The sequence below is a fragment of the Phaethon lepturus genome, unplaced genomic scaffold (genome assembly GCF_000687285.1).
Source record: "Phaethon lepturus isolate BGI_N335 unplaced genomic scaffold, ASM68728v1 scaffold23618, whole genome shotgun sequence".
In the NCBI taxonomy this organism is placed as follows: Eukaryota; Metazoa; Chordata; class Aves; order Phaethontiformes; family Phaethontidae; genus Phaethon; species Phaethon lepturus.
Window position 1 is genome coordinate 44903 of NW_010558607.1, and position 21563 is coordinate 66465.

General features: G+C 43.1%; 1 protein-coding gene across 2 annotated transcripts in view; it reads left to right on the forward strand.

Annotated features, from left to right (window-relative positions):
* The window catches only part of RALGAPB (Ral GTPase activating protein, beta subunit (non-catalytic)), a 54478-nt gene extending 38174 nt beyond the window's left edge, over window positions 1-16304 (forward strand). For both annotated transcript variants that reach the window (XM_010293131.1, XM_010293132.1), the window contains exons 19-29: window positions 1-75; window positions 1690-1842; window positions 2479-2688; window positions 4703-4861; window positions 7674-7839; window positions 10910-11032; window positions 11758-11894; window positions 12699-12807; window positions 13347-13425; window positions 13981-14129; window positions 15856-16304. The exon at window positions 1-75 is cut by the window's left edge and continues 1 nt beyond it. In XM_010293131.1, coding sequence (XP_010291433.1) covers window positions 1-75; window positions 1690-1842; window positions 2479-2688; window positions 4703-4861; window positions 7674-7839; window positions 10910-11032; window positions 11758-11894; window positions 12699-12807; window positions 13347-13425; window positions 13981-14129; window positions 15856-16049 — 1554 coding nt within the window. In that variant the 3' untranslated portion in view covers window positions 16050-16304. The remainder of the gene's footprint in view (window positions 76-1689; window positions 1843-2478; window positions 2689-4702; window positions 4862-7673; window positions 7840-10909; window positions 11033-11757; window positions 11895-12698; window positions 12808-13346; window positions 13426-13980; window positions 14130-15855) is intronic.
* The last annotated feature ends 5259 nt before the right edge of the window (window positions 16305-21563 follow it).

Below are 21563 nucleotides of genomic sequence, written 5' to 3' on the forward strand. Positions count from 1 at the left end.
CGTGGGACATCTGGAAGATTTGCATGGGCCCAGCAACTCTGTCTTTTGCCAAGAGGAGCTAAAGCAAATCAAAAGGTCTCTATCAAAGCCCGTAAAGAAATCTTTAACTTAGAGATGTTCAGCAGAAATTCCACTAATGTGAGACAGCCCCACAGAGCTGGTGATTATACATTAAGGCTGAGCCACGGGGCCTTTAGCTGTAGGTAATGTGACACATCTCTGGTGACTCTTTACAACTTGTGATTAATATTAAATACAGGCTGTGAAAGTACTGTTGTCTTCTAGACTTGTATAAGGGGAAGGGGCATTTTCCTTTTTTTTTTTTCTTTCTTCCCTGAAAGCATCTTCTGAGGTGATGGAGCAATGGACAGTGTATTTAGTGTCTAGACATGAGTGTTGGTGCTGATTTCAGGATGTCAGGCAAAGCCCTTGCAGCAGAGGGAGGGAAATCTGGAGGTATAGAATTGAGATGCTGTTCAAGCTACAAAGCCCAATGTTGCAAAAGTTGGCTGTAAATCTGCTGTGAAAAAAAATTATCTAGGTGAACTCTGGAGAGGAACAGTGGAGGAGAAATACCTCAATCTCATTTTACAGTAAAATCTCTTACTGCATTTGTCTAGTGGGGCATGTCCTTCTGTTACCAAAATTTCTGTTTGTGAACTTCAAATCTTCAAGCTCTTCACATGCCCCTCAGTAAAATAAAGGAAATAATAATGTAGCTGAACTGAGGGCCTGTCAGTCTCAGCTGTCATGTTCACATTTAGATGAATCTGGTCTCTGCACAGCAGCCGTTGGGAAGACCCTCCGCATCACGCCCTTGGAGCTGTGCTGTCACTGAAGCTGAGCCATTTTGCTGGCGTCAGTCCAAGTGTGCTACCTCCAACACCAGAGGAGAAGTCATGTCCTGGCTGATGACCTCCTCACCAGTTTTATGGGAACTTTTCCCATTTAAAGGCATTCTTTAACTTTAATGTTAACAGTTTTGCCCTTTTGAAGCATAATTGATAGTAAATAAATGTATAAAGCAGCACTTAGGATGTAATTAAAGGTCTTGCTCAGACCTTATGCACCTGCAAACCTGCGCTTAGATCTTTTGTTGCTTTCCTGGGTAGCTTCAAGTTTTGAATTACATACCAACAGTTTAGAATGTAGTGTAGAAACAGTGTCAAAATTGTGTTATGATACATTATGCAAGCCCTTTTGATATTCTGTCAGCGCATCTCCCTCCTGACCCACAGCATTGCTGCTGTTCTCTTCTAGCACTTCTCAGCCTGGCTTGCTGTGATCATCATAGTCAGCAGGGTTAAAATGGAGGCTTCTCAGGCAGTTGGTAGCTTTTGCTCTACACAGTTAGAATGGGCTGAAAATAAGATGTTGCCATGTCAGCTTGCCATTTTTATTGATATTTGCAACTGCATAGAGGTTAGGTGGTAGGTGGGGTTCATAGGTTCCAGGAGTACAGCCACCAAAATGGGCAGAACTACATCTCTAAAAATTTACAGCCACATTTTTCATACAAGCCTATTAGTTTAAAGTACTTAATCAATGTTTTTTAATGATGCCTCTCACTAATGGATTAGTGTACTTCTGGTGGTGAGGGGGGAGGGAACGTTTTCCATCTATTATAATAAAGTATTGTCTAGTGGTATGATGCCTTGAGTGTAAAAACTATCCCGCTTTTTTTGCCAGACTTTTGTACCAGAACCTCGACCAGCTCCTAAAAATGATGTTGGATTGAAATACAGTGTGAAGCACCGTCCTTTTCCTGAAGAAGTGGACAAGATCCCATTTGTGAAAGCTGACTTGAGCATTCCTGATCTACATGAAATTGTGAATGAGGAAGTAAGTAACTCTTAGTCTCTGACTTAATTTTGTTCTTGTCTTAATTTTATTTTTTGTCTGTTCATGAATCATACACTAGTGTCTTCCTGTAAATAGTTTTCTGCTTTAGCTTGACTAATTTCTTATTAATGGAATAACAACCTCTGCAAACTAATTAAATCTGTGCACTTCTCCAGGAAGATGGCAATGCCTTGGATGTGTTTTTGGGAGGCACTGCTCAACATGTTTTATTACAGATCCTAATATCCTGGTATCGTTAGGAGGCAATGACTTGCATTTTGTTGCTGCTTCTGGGGAAATGGAAGGGGCTTTGAGACCTCCTGGGGGAGGAAGGGGTTGTGTGTCTCAAAAACATTTTAAAGTTTCACAGTGCCAGATGTGTTTTATTTTCTGTTCACTTAAAAGGGAGAAGCTGTAGCTGATATTGGATACATAAACTTGCAACAGCACTCCCATGCAAACAGGATGTTTAGATGTTCACTTTGTAATGTTGCAAGGTCTGTTGATGCTTTAGTAAACATCCTGGTGGTGGAGTTGCAGCTGCTGCTTTACCTGTGACTTAACAGTTGTCCTGAATGGTGGAGCTTTTTTCTTAGTGATCTTGGTGGAATCAGCATTTCATGCAATGTTTTCCAGCTCGAAGAGCGACACGAGAAGCTGAGGAATGGCATGGCCCAGCAGATTATTTTTGAGACTTCCATAGATCAGAAAAGTGAAGAGGAGTGGCGGAAGAAGAGCTTTCCTGATCCGATCACGGAGTGTAAGCCCCCACCACCAGCACAGGAGTTCCAGACAGCACGCCTGTTCCTCTCTCACTTCGGGTTTCTCTCACTAGAGGCATTGAAGGTGACCTGATACTTCTTAGTGTTGCGCAAATGCCCTCAGTAGCCATATGGTCTGACTTGGCAAAAGAAGAAAACTGAACTTTTGTTAGTGGAAGATCTGCTGTGTAATTCCAACTACTGTTAAGCTGTAGTCTAATCAAATAAAGTGATGGATTCCAGTCTTCCAGGATTGAGAGCAGAGTTGTGAAAGGCCGTGCCTCAAGTTGAACATGCTCTGAATAGGTGGCTGTCTATTTTTGCAGTGGATACGTAAGCTGTCACGTTCACATGTTCGTACTTGTGAATGTGGTCAGCGGCGCAGAGTCCAGTTGGAGGCCTGTAGCTAGTGGTGTTCCCCACGGATCAGTACTGGGTCCGGTTTTGTTCAACATCTTCATCAGTGACCTAGATGAAGGGTTGGAATGTACCCTCAGCAAGTTTGCTGATGATACAAAACTGGGAGGAGTGGCTGATACACCAGGAGGCTGTGCTGCCATTCAGCGGGATCTGGACGGACTGGAGAGTTGGGCAGAGGGGAACCTCACGAAATTTAACAAGGACAAGTGTAGAGTTCTGCTCCTGGGGAGGAAGAACCCCATGCGCCAGTACAGGTTAGGGGTTGACCTGCTGGAAAGCAGCTCCATGGAGGAGGACCTTGGAGTCCTGGTAGACAGTAAGTTATCCATGGGACAGCAATGTGCCCTGGTGGCCAAGAGGGCCAATGGTATCCTGGGGTGCATTAAGAAGAGTGTGACCAGCAGCTCAAGAGAGGTTATCCTCCCCCTCTACTCTGCACTGGCAAGGCCTCATCTGGAGTATTGTGTCCAGTTCTGGGCTCCCCAGTTCAAGAGAGACAAAGAGGGAACTTTTGGACAGAGTCCAGTGGAGGGCTACGAGGATGATAAAGGGACTGTAACATCTCTCGTATGAGGAAAGGTTGAGAGATCTGGGGCTGTTTAGTCTGGAGAAGAGAAGGCTGAGAGGGGACCTTATCAATGTCTATAAATGTCTGAAGGGTGGCTGTCAGGAGGATGGAGCCAGTCTCTTTTCAGTAGTGCTCAGTGACAGGACGAGGGGCAATGGGCACAAACTGCAGCACTGGAAGTTCCACCTCAACATGAGGAAAAACTTCTTTACTGTGAGGGTGACGGAGCACTGGCACAGGCTGCCCAGAGAGGTTGTGGAGTCTCCCTCTCTTGAGACCTTCAAAATCCAACTGGATGCGTTCCTGTGCAACCTGCCCTAGGTGATCCTGCCTTGGCAGGGGGGTTGGACCAGATGATCTTCAGAGGTCCCTTCCAACCCCAACCATTCTGTGATACTTGAAACCATTCTTTCAGTTCGAATTAGGTTTTGGGGTGGTACTTTAATAGTTTCTGAAATATGACTGTCTTAGAAGTTCTGCTCCAGAGATGATTGTGCTGAAGTGGTTTAATCATATGTACACACTTGGGAGTACATACAGGTTGTACAGCTTTCTTTTTTTAAAATTAAAATAACAACAGTTTATAGAGATGATCCATAGTCTTAATTTGGAATTTTGCCCCTTACTTGTGGATTCCTCGTTTTGTTTGTTATGTTTCCTTCCAGAAAACAGTCAACAAAAGTAGGTGATGGAGCTTTTGCAAAAATTATGTCTAAAAGTGCTTAGTATTTTACATATCATTGGTATATAAGTTAATAATATAAAACTACACAGTGGCTATGTATAGTTGTGATATTTTGAAAGTATCTGCTGCTTTTGTTGTGGTAGCTAACACTCCTTTTGAGTAAAATGCTATTTTTGTTTTTCTGGCAAAACACCATTTTTATTTCATGAGAGTAGAATGCAAAAAAATTGTCAAACTGTTATGCTTGCTGTTACTCATTTACAGTAACAGGATTATTGCATCAGAAATTTGTGTATGATTTTTTGCTTAGGAGAAATGAGAAATTGTCTTTTTATATTTTAATGGATTATTATTGACGCCATAAAGACCTTTTCAGTTAGGAAAGATTTTTTTTTTTAACCTGGTGAACTCTTGTCTGTTGGATAGGAACCTGCTAACAGTCGTCTACCTCCTCACCTGATTGCACTTGACTCTGCTCTTCCTGGTTTTTTTGATGACCTTGGCTACTTGGATTTACTACCATGTCGTCCTTTTGATACTGTTTTCATTTTCTACATGAAGGCAGGCCAGAAAACAAGCCAGGAGGTAAGTGAAAGAGTAGAGTGCCAACTAGCCTATAATGTCTTGTTTCTAGTATTCCTCAAGAGAATAAAGCATCATGGCTAATGACTGGAGTGGAGTATCAGAACGAGGGGTTCTGGGCTTTAAGTGTGAGCTGTAACAAATCACTGGTACTCTTTTCATCTGTAGGTTGAAGTACATTACCCACATGTAGGATTGTTGCAGCATCTTTTTAATATATATTTTAAATATATAAAATACATTAAATATTAATAGTATTTTTGTTATCTGATTTGCCCTTATTATCCTCATTTATAGAGTTCAAAGATTCATATCAGAAATGCATTTCAGATTTGTTGGCTCAGCTTGCAGGGGAGGTTGCAGTTTGTTCCAGCAATGTGCGATGTCCAGGTAGTTTGGTTTGATTCTAATGTTAAACACATGTTAAAGGAATGAAAAACTTTCTGCAAGTAAGAAAGTATTATGGCTTTGTAAGTCTTTACGTTATACTATTTACATTCAAATGCAATTAGGTTAATCAGGTTAATGTGTGAGATCTAAATCGTGACTTCTTTAGACTGCGACCTAGAAACTCACTAAGACGGCTTATGGGCTCATTAAAAAAGGTTGTTTCTGTAGTACATTCTCCTCATTCCATTCATAATTCTTATAGTAGAGAGTAGGAGCATAGCTTCCATAATAAATTATTGTGCCATCTCCTCATGTTACTGTGGAACATGCAGTTGACGGAACACTGTAGCATCTTCTACTTCTGCATGGAATACGCTAATCCTTGAAAGTGGGATCATGCTGTTTGTGAGTTGTCAAGCTGAAGTTCAGAGTAGCCAGTACACAGTCTTTCCATCTCCAAAGTCAGCTACAAAACAAGATATACGAGGTTTGCCTTCCAGCTGAAATGTGCTCTTGCTGAGCTAGCAGAATGCTTTTTTCCCATCTGATGCGTATATGCTCTTACGGATTTAGACAGATGAGATTTCTTAGTCCCGCAGAACTTGCCAGCCTTTGGAAACCCAATTAGCATGGGTTTTGCCATGTAGATATAAAAAAAAGCTTGTATTTGGGAGATGCTGAACATACTTAGACACAGTATAAAGATGCCACTCCAGCTTCAGGATCCCTGGACATCTTACTGTGATTCCTAAGCCTTTTGGGTTGTGCAAAGTCACAGTGGCAGTCAGGTTAATAACACACTTATCTCTGTGGACCTGAGCTGAGTGAGATACTGATACTACTTCCACCTTTGAAAAGACCTGTGACTTATTTCTGTCCTGTTTTGTTTTCAATATTAACAATGAAGAGAAAAGGAGATCAAAGCCAAGTTGTGACATGGTTTCTGCATTGAGCAGGGCTGGATGCCTGGTCCTACTGAGCCCTCTCTGTGTGTGTGCGTTCATGCCATTTCAACTCAGGACCGTATTCCATTCTGAGAGGTGACCCACTGTCATTTTGCAGGGAGTGATGTCAGCTGTGTTTCATCTGATGCTGCACAGCCCAGAATGGTGGTATCTAGCCTGCTGGTTGTTGCATTAGGCCCAAATATTCTTCTGTGGTGGTAGGCTTTTACAGTTGAGAAAGGTCTTGTAGCATTTATTTATAGAGAGTAATGAAACTGCCTGCACACTTTTTACAAAATCATTATACTTCACATCATTAAATGTCCTTTGAAAATACCCCCTTGTCCTTACTTTACTGTAAATTCTTTTTCTGAATGAGCTTAGATGCAAAACTGTGTAGTTGTATAAAACCTGAGCTTGCCTATTTTCTGAAATTCTCTTCTAAACTGCACTTACCTTGATTCATTCTGAAGATAGCCATGACTTCAATGTGCTCAGTAACGAGTAATAGTAATATATCAATGCAGTGTGTCTAGTCACTGATGAATATTGTACAGGGCATTAGGGTGGGGTGCAAGCACCGTGTGGATACGAGGAGCCTCCTGTGTGGAAGCTTTCCTTCCAGCGCCTGTCCCTGCAGTTTCTTCTCGGCTGGAGCTTGCATCTCAGTGTACTGCCCCCACACAAACCAAAATCAAAGATGCTTCTGCCACAGAACAAATTCTCATGTGGCCCAGGAAGGATGGATGTGTTGCACAGTGTTGTCTGTTCCATAAATCCCAATGGTTCTGGTAGACCAAATCATTGATCATCCATGTCTCCCTGCCTGACGTTTGGTGAAGGTGTCAACTTTCACTTGGTCACAATGGGGTAAAAATCGCCTTTGGATGTAGAAAAATCCCAGATCTTTCTAAGAGGTAGGATTAAGGTTTAAAGTGAACAGTACAGTGTGATGTTTGATTAAAGCACATGCTAATCCTGCTGAAAATTGTTTTGCAAAATCTGTTTCATAATTTAATGTGAGGCCTGCCTTCAGAATTGCTGTATGTCACATACAGGTGAGTAGTGATAAAATACCCTTCTCCTAAAATTTCACCTCAGTTTAGTAGTGAAAATTGTCCAGAAAATTCTCATGTTACATTTGGTGCTAATGCAGATTCTGTGCTGAACAGTTCCATGGTTTATCCCTGATGAGTGGATAAATCCAAAATTGCAATTTCTAGCAGTTGGAGTAACTATTTTACAGGCTTTGGTAATGATGGCAGCAAGACAAGTTGATCAAATTGCCAAGCAGGTTGGGAGGTTGCTGGGCAGCAGAGAGTAGTGTCCATGTAGAAAGTCTGGGATTCCATGCTTGCTGAATAGCTATATTTGGGCAAAACCATGTTGGTGACAGAAAATTTTAATTCAAAAAAGTGGGGAGGAAGAGAGTGGCTTCCTGGAGTCTCCTGTACCTACCATGGTGCTGCTGGTTGTTTCAGATCCTGAAGAACATGGAGTCTTCCAGAATTGTTCAGCCACACTTCCTGGAGTTCTTGCTGTCTCTTGGCTGGTCCGTTGACGTGGGGAAGCACCCTGGGTGGACTGGCCATGTCTCAACAAGCTGGTCAATCAATAGTTGCAGTGATGAAGAGGGTCCTGAGCAAGGTAAGGCATAGTAAATGGTGTCATATTTAATGTTTAGGATCCTTTAGGAGAAGACAATTTAAAATTTCTTCCTCCTAGATACCTATCTGAGCACTTGCATATTTTTTTTCTGATAAATGCCAATGTTTACTAGAAAGGAATGTGAAAATATTAGATTAAGCTTCAAGTCAAAGCGAGCAAAAGTAATGTCTGTATGTTGTTGAGAGGAGGTAACCTCAGCAAGAAATACCTCTGTGCTGTATTTTTAGTAGACTTGATGAGTCTTTAATATATTATCCAAAACCAGTATTCAGGTGAAATCGGATATAGATTGTGCTGCATATTGGCAAATAGACTTAAATACTGCACGATTTTTAGCATTCTGTAAGTAGATTAAAATGAGATGTTGACTAATAAGTTAGCCTTGTAATCATGCTTGGTAGGAAGTAATGAAAATAAGCTGCTGTTCGTAAGTCACAGTGGTTGGAGCCCACACACATCTCTTCTGTCCTGCTTAATTTACTCTGCTTTTTTCTACTAGAGCAACTCCTCCTCTGGGCTTGTCATATACCACCCTCTCCCCATTCTGTCAACCAAAATGATCCTCAGGGTAGTGAACTGCTGTCCCAGGGTGGTGAACTGGAGATTCTGATAGTGTCTGGGTTGGTTTCAGTGTCGTTCATGATCACTGCTCCAAGGGTCAGACCTTTTCTTGATGATCTTCAGAGCCTCAGTCTTCTGCTGTGGGCCACACAAAGGCATTGAACAGGCTGGTCCAGCCGGTTCCAATATCTTTGATCTGGAATTTGCGTCAGGTGCAACAACATTACACCTGCAGTTGCCCAAGCAGTGCTCTTGCTCTGCTTTCTCTTCACTGTGCCTTAGAAATGCTCTTCACCTGTAACTGCAGCCAACTAAAGGCTTCTCTATTCATTTGTAGAATAAAACCATAAATGGTAGAAGGCTTGAAACGTTGGGGAGAGGTTAAGAGAAACAGAGGCATGGCTTTCTCTGAACAACTCAGGAAGGGTTACAAAATGGCCAGGTCTTGGTTTAATTTTCCTTTGAGGACACAGTCAGACTGTGCTTGTACTCGGAGGCAGTTGCTCCAATCGCTTTGCGGTTGGCTTGGTTAGTACGGCTGTGCAGAAGGCAGAGCCCTGAATTAGTGAGGTCACTTGTTTTAAGGTGGGCTTTTTAACTTAGACTTTTTTCAGCCATTTGGGTTAGATCACAGACCACCAAATAGTTGCATTAATTCAACAAATTGGGGGAAGAAGGAACGGAAACAGCATTCAGGGGTGGGAGAGAAGGCCACTTCTAATCTGGTTCTGCTGTAGGAAAAATCCATGAGTGGAGTCTTAACTCTAGCAAGCAATCGCTAAAAAACTGAAATGGTAGATTTAAAGTAGGTTTGGACCAACTTGTGAAAATTGCTTGCTTTGTTTTCTCTTCCAATCTTTGCTGTGACTAAAGCTATTTATTTTGTTAAATGTATTTTCTCTTTGTGGATGGCTCTGATGATTAAAAACCCATTCAGGAGTCTAGCATCCTGGCTTGTATCAGAAACAGTGTGGCCAGCAGGAGTAGGGAAGTGATCGTGCCCCTGTACTTGGCACTGGTGTTCAGTTTTGGGCCCCTCACTACAAGAAGGACGTTGAGGTGCTGGAGCGTGTCCAGAGAAGGGCAGCGAAGCTGGTGAGGAGTCTGAGCACAAGTCTGATGAGGAGCGGCTGAGGGAACTGGGGTTGTTTAGTCTGGAGAAGAGGAGGCTGAGGGGAGCCCTCATCGCTCTCTACAACTACCTGAAAGGGGGTTGTGGTGAGGGGGGTGTTGGTCTCTTCTCCCAAGTAACCAGCGATAGGACGAGAGGAAATGGCCTCAAGTTGCGCCAGGGGAGGTTTAGATTGGATATTAGGAAAAATTTCTTCACTGAGAGAGTGGTCAGGTATTGGAACAGACTGCCCAGGGGGGTGGTTGAATCATCACCACTGGAGGTCCTTAAAAGACATGTAGATGTGGCACTTAGGGACATGGTTTAGTAGAGGACTTGACAGTGTTGGGTTGATGGTTGGACTTGATGATCTTAAAGGTCTTTTCCAACCTAAATGATTCTATGATTCTAGAATAGCTTCTGGTGAGATGTGATTAAAATAACTTCACAGGCATATGCTTTGGTTTTGTTTCCTTTCACACCCCCAAAAGCAAAGAAGTTCTTAAACAATTGGGTTCAGCTTGTGGTGCTGCTTCCTGAGAACTACGGACTGGAGATGCAGGAACGCTTCCCTGACGGTGAAGCATGGCTTGGAGGCTCCTGCATGCCTCTGGCTGCCTCTCTGTCAGCATGCTGAATTTCACTGCTCCGTTGGTTTTGCTGAAGCAGCTACCCCAGGAACCCTTCTGTAAACTGCATCAGAGAAATAATTCAGCTTAAAGCCCTTGTTAGTCTTTCTGGAGGTGGTACGGGGAAGGAAGAGTAGCGGGTGAGGGTTATAATTTACTTAGAGCACGGCTCCGCCAAAGAACTGTTTTTTCTTCCTACTGGCCAGCTGTGATGAGAGAATAAATGGGGGCTGAGAACGAGGAGCTTTCTTGTATTGGGTGTGATTCAAGCGAGCTTTTTTCCTAACTCTCCTTGGCAGAAGAAGAGACATAGAGGAGAGTCTGTAGAAACTGTCTTGAATTCCAGAATAGTATCAGACTGACGTTATGAATGTTAGAATCCTTTGGAAATTTAATGACTATCTGAATGATGTCTGTTGGAGGGACTGATTAGAAATAGCTACTAGATAAATTCTCGTGGCAGATGTGCTTGCTAGACTGCTCAATATGAGGGAAATAGGGTATGCAGTACAATGGAAATATGTTCACAATGGAAATACATTTAAAATAAATCCTCTCCCAACCCAAAATGCCATTTCCTTCAAGATAACAAAAAAGTTTATCTGAGAATGGTTTTTAGCTGTGGGATTTGACTGTGAAATCTTCTCGTTTTAAAATGAAATTTGTGTGATTCCTTCTCATTGATTGCACCTTGTATTTGAAGGTAGAGCTTCCTTTTGACTAAACTTTCCTTTTATGTCCATTTCAGATGACCTAATTATTTCAGAAGATGTTGGGGCAAGTATCTTCAACGGGCAGAAGAAGGTGCTGTATTATGCAGATGCCCTGACAGAAATAGCTTTTGTTGTCCCATCACCAGTGGAGTCCCTAAGTAAGATCGCTTTGTACATGCTGTCTACAAAAACCAAACCAACATTTTTTGTTAGAGAGCTTTTTCAGAAGCAGAACCTAAATAAGCTAATTAGTAACGTGTCTAGCAAGACCCTTGTCAGAAAGCTGCTGATGTTTAAACTGCATCCTAATCCTTAGACCCCTTCCTAAGGTGGTATCTGTTCTATGCCCCTTTTTCTCAGTCTAAGCCTCAATGTATGTCCAGGTTTGCGCAGCAGTTTTGCTGTAACTCTGGGTGCGTTAGGTTGGATGTATGGTGACGCTTTTTTTTTTTTTCCTCCTGTCTTGATGACATGCTCCTGCAGCACATGGAAGAGCATGTGCACGACTGCTATGTAGGTGAGCAACAGGTTTCACAACATCTTTTGCACACTGAGCAGTGTGCAAAAGTTCCCTGAAATAAAAGGGCTGTGAGGAAATGATAGCCAGAGGAAGGAGGGTACTGTATTCCATAGAAAACAGACACTTCTAAATCCACAGGGAGCGCTTTAAGTGCAGTCTGTTTCTGGAGTAACTGGCAGTTGTCCACTGCTCTGAACCCTTTTCGTGCTTTTGAGTGCTATATTGACTTCACGGTAAATCTATGTATGTTTAGTTTCAAAAACCTTACAACCTTTTTTAGTTTCAAACCTTACATATGGTGACAGCTTAAGTTTTTTTGGCAGAAGAAAAGACAAAACCCACCTTTCTTCTTCTCGCTTACAGCTGATTCACTGGAAAGCAATGTCTCTGACCAAGAAAGTGACTCCAACATGGATCTACTGCCAGGAATATTGAAGCAGCAGTCTCTGACACTTGAACTCTTCCCCAATCATACAGACAATCTTAATCCCTCCCAGCGGGTAAGGCAAAACTTACATTGAAAAATGGCTTTCTTCCCCCCCCCCGCCCCCCGTAAGAAGCCCTCTGGCAATGCTACAGCATTGTTTGATAATGTATTATTTGGTTTCCTAGCATTTGGAGCTACTTGTTCCTAGCCATTAATCTTTAACATCTGCTTTGGTCCTGCCAGAATTTGCACCTGCAGTAGGAGATTGCAAGATTACATTAATTAAATATAAAACTTAAACATGCTAAGTAGTAATACTCTGCATACTGAAATCTTGAAATACATGCAGAAAAAAGTATATGTAGTATTTACAAAGTAATTCAGACTCTAATCCATGCTTGGAAATTTAGGATGGGTAGACATGAACACTTTTTGTACCTACCCAGTTTAAAATAGTATGTGTCAGGTGTGTCTGAAGTATCAGATATGAAGTTGCTTTTGTATGGTAGCAAAGCAGAAAACCATGAACTGCTGTAACAGTTAGCAAAGGATTTACAACTGCTTATTTCTGGTATAGAATTCACTTCCAAATGTATATTTAGTCACTGATTTAAGATCTTTGAGAACATTAAGAAAAACTTGAACCAGTTTTTTAAGATTCAATATATTAATTTTTGTTGAATATAAATATTGTGGAGACACAGATTACTCTTTCTCAGGGTAGTTCCACCGCAGCTGCCCCATCTCAACAGTTGGCAGAGGTGTTGTACCTGTCTGAGATCTGAAAGGCTAAAGAGCAACTGTGGAAATGCTTGTTGGATGCACTACTGGACTCATGATGTTTGCAAATGCTACTCTTCCCTTGTGTTCAAAACAGCTCAGTCCTACTTCCAGATCCAAGAGGGTGCCTCAGGGCCGGACCATTCCACCAATGGGACCTGAAACCAAAGTGTATGTGGTCTGGGTGGAACGTTATGATGATATAGGTGTGTAGAAGTTTTTATTGTTCGCTAAAGTAGCAACAGGGCAGGAACCAGAGGAAAAACTCTGTTCTGTTCCTGTGTAAAATGCTAAATCCTTATCAATGTCTGTAACTGACACTTTTAAGATTCTAAAACAGTTCTTTGATATTTGAGTGGTGGTCCATGGGGTGTACATGAATCAGTGGCATGTGGGCCTGGAGATTATTTTAGCTCTGGCAGTACATGTGAAATGCCGTCATGCACCACCTTCTTAAGCTTAACACACAAAGGCAAGTGTGCAGCCCTGTTTTTGAGTTCCCCTTAGCTGCTGTCTCCTCAGAGTGGATCTGTTGATCTCCCTTAAAGAAAAAAATTTAGTCCTCATACCTACTACTTCTGTGCTGAAGGGATCATAATCCTTCTTAATTTGATGGTACCTCTGCAATTTTTTGTTTTCTTCTTTCTGTAAGAATGAAATAATAATGAAATAATCTTTCTTTGTACAAAAACAAAACAAAAACCTGGGGTAGACAAACTTTATTCAGTGCATCCTCTTCTTACAGAAAACTTCCCCCTCCCTGATCTGGTGTCTGAGACTAGCACTGGTGTGGAAACTACAGCCAATAGTAGCACTTCCCTAAGGTAAGACTGCTCTTATTTCTTGATTCTTGTGGACAACAGTTGAGGCTTGCGCTTTAGAAGTCATGACTGAGATTATTTGCATTCTTCAGCTTTCACACACAACCCTGAAAACTCTAGGCTGTCATGTTAAAAAAGATGAGTTTCCTCAGTGGATTTTTTTTTTTTTTTTTTTTTGCTGAAAAAATGAAAGACCTTTTCATATCACTGCAGTTATGTAAATTAAGGGTCAGAAAATGTGTAGTTTTTATCTTGAGCCTGTGATTAGCCTCCCTCCTGATTTACTCCCTTGTGAGGCAGTTAATGCTGCATACGTATTGTGAGGCTTAAAGCCCTGTCTGCAGGAGTCCCAAATTCTGTGGTGACAGAAGATCATAGAAACAGTACAGCTGATGTAACCCTTCTAAAGGCCAGAGGATGCACATAAGAGTCCTGCTGGCTTAGCCACAAGACATTTTTTAACATTCTTTTAACACTTAAAGTGGTCATTTTTCATCTATAGTTTAATTGAAACAGTGCTAGAAAACTGATTTAACAGTTGTGGTTTTTCCCCTTAAGATCTACCATTCCTGAGAAGGAAGTTCCTGTGATCTTCATCCATCCTTTAAACACTGGCTTATTCAGGATAAAACTACAAGGAGCAACTGGGAAATTCAATATGGTTATCCCATTGGTGGATGGAATGATAGTCAGTAGGAGAGCTCTTGGTAAGATAAAGATTTTTAGGAACACTCATGTTTTGATGTTTTTTTTAATAATGTATCTGCAAAATACATGGTCTGGAATCTTTCATTGGAAAACGCATTAGGCATGGCAGAACAAAATAAAAACATGCTTTTTTCAGCAGTAGTGGTAGCAGGAACAGCAGAGGGAGCAGGCGGTCAGCCCTTAGCTGACGGCATAGCGGGGCTCCACTGCCATTGTAGTAGGAGAGAAATGAAAGGTTGGAGCTAGTAATGGTGGAAGGAAAAGGTCAAGGCCTGTTACTTAGTTAAGAGAGATCAGAAATGTGACCCTGATGTTTAGCATGGGAGCCAAAATGCTGGTGCTAGTTGATTGCCGGAGGGTACTGCTGAATATTTGGACTATATTGGGTTTCTTCCTTTTGGTTTAGAAGCCGGATAGCAATTTAAAAGCCACAGCAACTGAGGATTTTTCTAATGTGCTCAATAAAAAACACTTAACCTCCTATGCAGGCATGTGTTAACAGGGTCCGTTTGTGCTGTCTGCCTTTTCCTCTGTTCCTGGATGTATTAATGGATCTGTCTTGGTATCTGGTACTATAGTTTCAGTAACTGGATATCTCACTCCAGTGAGAGCAATTCACAAGACAGAGCAAAATGAATAAATGAACATTAGGATACTTGTAGATAACCATAAAACTGACATTGTAGGACTCTTCTGGGGGTGACTTGCAGATTCTGGTTTTTGCATGCTTAATTCAGTGATGGGGAAACTGAAGCCAGGCTGGGCCTTTAAGTAACATGTGTGAATTCAGCTGATGACAAAGGCTTGTACTGAAAAAGAATCAGGAGTGTTTTCCTAGAGTTGGGCTGTTTTTTCAGCTGCATCAGGACTATTAATTTTGTCTTGTCTCTAAGTTCAGCAGATGTGGTTTATGTGCAGTCAGGAATCAAGTCGGCTAGATAAGGAAGACACTGTTTCTGTCTGTAAGAAAGTTCTTGTGAAACAGCCAAGGGGGTTAACGGACACTTACTTCATTAGAGGCATATGAATTTCATTTCAGAACAAAATAAGATAAAGTCCACTGCCAGCTATGACCAAATGTTACTGCTTTGGTTCCCAACCTTCTCCTCCCTGCCATATACAGCAGATTGAGTTACAGAGAGGTAACAACAGTGGCAAAGCAGTGAGGGGAGGAGAAACCTGTTTCCAGCCACAACCCATCAAGTCTTTCCTTATCCCCTGTTCCAAGGGGAAGACTCTGCAATTCCTACTGGAAGAAAGTACTGATGGGTGCTTTTTTCATCCTGAAGGCCCCCCGGCGTTACCCAGGGCCCACCCAAGCTCTGCACGTCCTCATAAGGCATGGCCAGGGGCCGTAGCTCTGCAGTTCTTGTATTAGCTGCCCTGGATTCTTTCACCTCTTGGTCCCGAGGGTGCTGTTGTGGGCAGTTGTTTGGCTCTAGCAAAGCAGGGAAATATTCCTCCTCCTCTAGCCAGTTTAAGGTACTACTGACTTAGTCCCTTTCTCACTCATTTTTCACAGTAGAATGTCCTTACAGGCCTGGGGCCCGTGGTTATCTGTTATCAACTACTTATTGAGAAAAGTTCTTGCCTTGGTGGTGCTGAGCATCTTCCCTGGATTTCTAGATGGGACAGAACCCAAAATTATCTTTAGCTGCAAAGGCAGCAAAGGGATGCAGACTTGAATTTGTTTAAACTTGATTCAAATGTTTGTTTCTTTTTCAGGTTTTTTAGTGAGGCAGACGGTAATAAACCTTTGTCGGAGAAAGAGGCTGGAAAGTGATTCATACAACCCTCCACATGTCCGCCGAAAACAGAAAATAGCAGACATTGTCAATAAATACCGGAACAGGCAGCTGGAGCCAGAATTTTATACCTCACTTTTCCAGGAGGTTGGGCTCAAGAACTGCAACCCCTAGGTCATTATCCTTCCAGGACAATTAGATCAGAGCTTGGTGGCTACAGTAATGAAAACATTTAAATAACAGCAACAAATTTCCTCAGCCCTCCGGAATTCAGGAAATCATATTCTAGCACAAGTCAGCAGATACCGTGTGGGAGGAATGAGAAATGAATCCAAAACACTGCAGTTGGGATATTCACTTAATTCATCCACCCTCAAAAGATTACTTACTTCCAGTCTTCCTGGATGCTAGCATAATCTCTTCACCCAGTCATCTATTCCAGACTAATTAGGATCTGTGTCTCATTCTGTGAGAGGAAAACAATCAAAACAAAGCCATCTCTGCATATAAGGATGGAAAACAAAATACAAACAAACCTGCCTTCAGACAGCTCACTACCCCCACGTGTTAAAAGGAGGAGGGAGCAGGATCTCTCTGTTGAGGAGAGGGTCTGTTTCAGGGCATTAACTATCCCTGCAAGTCCTTAAGACATTTTCAGCCCCCCTTCAGAGATCAACAGAGGATCCTTCACTGCTTGTAACCGATTTGTGTACCAAAAGCAAGAGGAGGAAAATTGCTTGGAAACATCAGGTCATGAAATTCATAGCCAAAGTGGTGTATTTTACAGTGCCCTCCGTGGTCGGGAGTGACGCCATCTACGGGTGAGATTTCTGTCATGCTAACAGCAAGCACCACCTGAAATTACCTGACTTTCCAACATAAGTTGTTACTAGATAAGAGCTCTTGGTTATATAAAAACAAGGTTATGACTTTCAGGTCTGTTGCAAAATGTCACATTTAATTTTAGTAGTTTGATTTTAATTTTTTTTTACTTTTTTTTTTTTAAATGCAACTGCTTAATTTATTTTGAAGTGTCTGTATCACCTACTTTCCGTAAAAAGCGTGAACACCACTTGCTTGCCTTCCACTGGATTGAAATCTGAGATTCTGGGGCTGCCTCCTGCCTGATATTTATAGCATAAGCAATTTTCGCAGCTTCTACAACACTTTTCAGAAGCTCCTGTTAAACAGAGTAAAACAACTTGAAAAGAAAATTCAAGAATCCTTCTTTTTCCCCATTAACTTGCCATTCTATGAAAGCCCCTTTGGAGTTATAACTTAAAATTGTTTTGAATCCACTGTGCTTTCTCATGCTGAGCTGCGGTGGTTCCCTTTCACCCAGGTCAGGAGTTTTCATTTTCAGACTGTGGATTTCACATATTCAGGATTTGAAGGATGTGCTGGGAAAAGATGTTTACAACTACAAATGTAATATTTGGAATATAAAAGCTGCAGTGGGTGCTGGCAGCCTTGGGAGAGCTTTCAGGCTCCCAGCGCAGTCGTAACTTGTGTTGCAGTAATGAATCATCGCTGGCGCTCCCGGGTAGATGCTGTGTGTGATCGCTGGCAGCAGCATGTGTCCTTTTCCTTCCAGGCAGCAGGTAAAGTAAGACTGTGAGTGTGAGCAGGAATTTGGGGAGCTCCTCATGTTATTCCAAAAATGGTTTTATTAGCCTTTTAATATGCATTGCAGTAATACCTGTCAATCATTTAATTTTGATATTTCAGAGATACTTTTTGCAACAGTTCTGATCTGAAACAGCCTTAATTGTTTCCTTACAACTTACCTGCCAAGGACCTGCCCTGCTCCTGTCTTTTCATGTGGCTTTTCACAAGGAGATAATGGAAACACAGGCCTCTCAAAATACATGCGAAAGGACTTTCAGGATGTCAACCAGAGGGGTTTTAGGTGGCGTGTGCTTGTTGCAGGGGACAAGCACACTAGCCGCTCAACTCAGGAGCTCTGGATTTTGTTGATCCAGATGAATCACAAGTGGAAAAATGAAACCACACAAAGAAAACTACAGTAGAAGTAAGCATGACGGCTGGCCCACGCTTGCGTGGTGCCCGGGTTGCACAAGGCAGGAGGAGCTGCAAAGCAGTGTCTGGGTGCATTGGCAGAGCTGTGAAGGGAAACTTGGACAGCTTCACTCCTCTGCCAAACTCTTGCCAGTGTCAGTTTAATGCACGGACACTAAATTTACCCACATTTTGTATGTACCTATTGGATCGAATTAATGGCCAAACACACTTTAATCCACTCATTTAAAAGGCATGACCAATGCATGTGCAACAAATAAACATACTGAGCAATCAAATGTCTGCACATCTTCAATAACGTAACGACAAAACCCACATACCGTAGCTAAGTGTATGTTACATGCAAAGTCATTGGTTTATATAGTAATGAGCTGCAAAAGATACTTCTTTCAGGCATTTGGGTACAGTCAGTAACGTAAAGACCTGTGCATTTGGGGAAACCCTGGATCTTTTCTGCAAAGTCCAAGATAGCCAAATGGGCTGCCTGAAAACTTACTCTTTTTAAAAAAAGGCCTGTGCTTGGCTGAACAGTAGTCTTGGGTCTGTTTCCATGTTCGTCTAAAACATGAGCAGTAAGAACTGTGAAAGCAATGTAACTTTTCAGAAGTCTTGAAAGAAGGTAACTTTTGCGTGCACCGTTGCTGCCAATCCCACCGCCGGAGGAGTAGGCGTTTGTAACGTGCTTAATTTGATTTGTAGAGCCAGCTGGTTAACACCTTACACGCTAGCGGTATGACCTGGCTGTAAGTGTTGGGTTTTGCTATCTGGAAAGGTGAACCTTCAAGAAAGTCGCAGTTTAGCAATCACAGAAATGTGTTGCCATCCCACTTGGTTTGGATGCTGGTTGCAGCAGCGAGTGCCCGTGGCAGACCTGCGCTGGTGGAAGGTGTCTGCAAGGAGTGTCCTTCCTTCCCCTGTGTGCAGAAAGGTCTCCGACTTCATAATAAAATGTAAAACACCAATTTGGGAACGAAATCCTTGTCCTGTCAGATTCAGTGGCCAAACTCCAGTGGGACTCTGGCTTGTCCAGGGTACAGCCTTGAGCTTTTTTCCCCAAGAAAGGGTTAGAGCAAATGAGATTTATTTCAGTTGTGATTGCAACAAGATGTTAGTCAAGAATCCAGACTTTTTTTTTTTTTTTTTCATCGCAAACTGCTGTATTGAGTTTTCAGCTTGCCAGCTTGTGTGGCTTGGGTTCACGTCCCTGTTCATCAGAGGTGACGAGTATTGACCACGCGCTTTGTGCGTAGCGTGACGTTAGTCTAGACTCCACAGGTAACATAGTGCTGCACAAGCTGCGTTGCAAATGTTGCATAATAACTAAACTGAGACTTTCTCTTTTCTTAAGACCTTTCTGTTTGGGTTCATAATTCTGCTTTAAATGATGGCATCTGTTTAATGGTGCAGAAGGAGGGGGGACCACTGCCACCTTGTTAAACAAAGCGTTGAAATTACAGAAATATTAGTACCTTAATAAAGACTCTCTTTAAAAGAAAAGCTTTTTTCTTAAAGGTACTTTAAAAAAAGTGCAGAAAAAGGCATTGCAACCTTACAGCAACAGGAGAGGAGAGGGGAAGGACAGTGTGTGGAAATTAAGGTGTCTATGTGGGTAGCAACGTGTGGACGAGGCCATAGGGAAGAGCAGCCCCTTGCTGCTTGGCTGGCTGTATGTGCTGGGTTCTCCGTAGGTGACTGCATTTCTTTCCTGCGAGGTTCTGCATGCCCAGAAAGACAAGAGAACTAAATTTCAATCTAACAGACAAATTTGATGTGATTTAATGATTGCGTAGTTGAGTGATGTCTTTGAAGGCAAACACAGACCTTTTCCACATCGATTTTAGCAGGAGCAATTAGAAATGAGAATGCCAGGTATCATGTGCTTCAAATCATACACAATTTGTATGAATTTCTGTATGTTGCCAAGACATGATCTTTTTGTTCTTACTGTATTTTTCTGTAAATATTCCTGGCGCTAAGTTGTAAAGTAAAGGCAAAATGTAAATATGAAGATGTGAACTATGTTCCCTTGTCTCTAGTACTTTATCTCTTATTTGTTTAGGGAAGGCACACAAAGGCTTGTTTGTATTTATGCCAATTCTTTGTCCAGGAGAAACACATCAAATATTGAATGTAACACGATTAGTCCAATAAATTTTAAAGATTCTTATCTAGTAACTTTGCAGTTGTCAATTTTTAATATTTTCTAGTGCCTTTGGTTGAAATTACCAGCCAATAGAGATGTTTTCCAGGGAAATAGCAGACGGATGTAGTAAAATTGTGCACCCTGTGCTATGCAGCAGCTATGGTAACAGTGCACCAGCTTGTATTTAAGGAAATCACGTTGCATCTCGACGGTGCGGGGAATGAAAACATGGAAATGCAGCTTTTAAAGGGAGACGCGATGCTCCTGCCGTGCAAGGGTCCTCCGGTTGCTTGATGTGCTCCTTCCCACCTGGGGCGTGGGTCCCCCTGTGCAGCGGCTCTGCTGACACCCTGCGAGCGGGACCGGGGAGGTTGCCGCGATAAAGCCGTGCGGTTAAAATGCAGCGCAGGGTCCTGCGAGTGTTAGAGACAGCTCTTATTTCTGTGCAGACTGGGGATAAAGAATGTGACTTCTCAGTTGTTAGGATTAGAAGAGCTGGGCAGCAGCGCAGGAGCGTCCTGTGTCCCGCGGAGGTGACGCGCACAGCGAGCTCTGGGGAATCGGGAAAGCTTCGGGAAACCCAGGGTACAGGGTGGGCTTTGTCTGTGCCCCTCCAGCCAGGGGAGCCGAGCCACACGCTGGCCGTCGCTAAGCTCCCCAGGGAGGTGACGAGCTCTCGCTGTGGGTTCCCTGGGTCAGGGCTGCGCTGTTTGGTCCGGCACAGACCCGCGTCCGTGTGTCCTGGTGCTTCTCCGCTGCTGCGGCGGCACGGGGTGCTTGCCTGGCAGTTACCCTGCGCTGTCCCGGGCACCTCGCAGCAGCTCTTGGCGTGAGATGTTGCCTTTGGGCCACTAAGCCTTTTGTGAGCTGTCCTGGCTCACCTGAGGGCTGGAACAAAACCACTGAGCGCACCATTCCCGAAACGTCGAACGGGGCGATGGGGACGCTGGTTTTCCTGCAGGCTCCCTCTCTGGCACCTGCCCGGGGCCGCCAGCCCGAGCTTCTCGCCACGCTGCTTCCAGGGAAGGTTAGGGCAGGTCCCACGCTGGTCTCTGAAGAATCACAGAAATGAGTGATAAATAGTTAAACATCTTTGCAGTCCCAAAGTGTAGGGCCAGTAGCCACTGGAGAGCCTGGCCACCCCCCGGGCTTTCTGGGGTTGTTTTGGAGGCCTGATGCTTTCTCCTTCCTTATAAAGGAAGCAAAAAGGCACCGGGCAGAGCCGTCCATCCCTCTCCCAGGGTGCGTGGAAACCTCGGCTGTCCTTGCCGTGTGTCCTGCCCGCTGCTGCGGGCGTCTCACTCACAACAGGCTTCTTCCCGTTGCTTTACCGGTGGCTTTTTGCCAATTTTCGTTTTGCAGAGCACAGTTCCTGGACGTGCTTCAGCCGTGCCGGGAGCTGCTCTTCGGCCGACATCTGCTCCTCCTCAAAAATCCTTTCCTTTGCTGCCTGACCGTGAGTTACAGCAGCCTCCGGACCCTCCTGCTGGGAGCTGCCCGCGGGT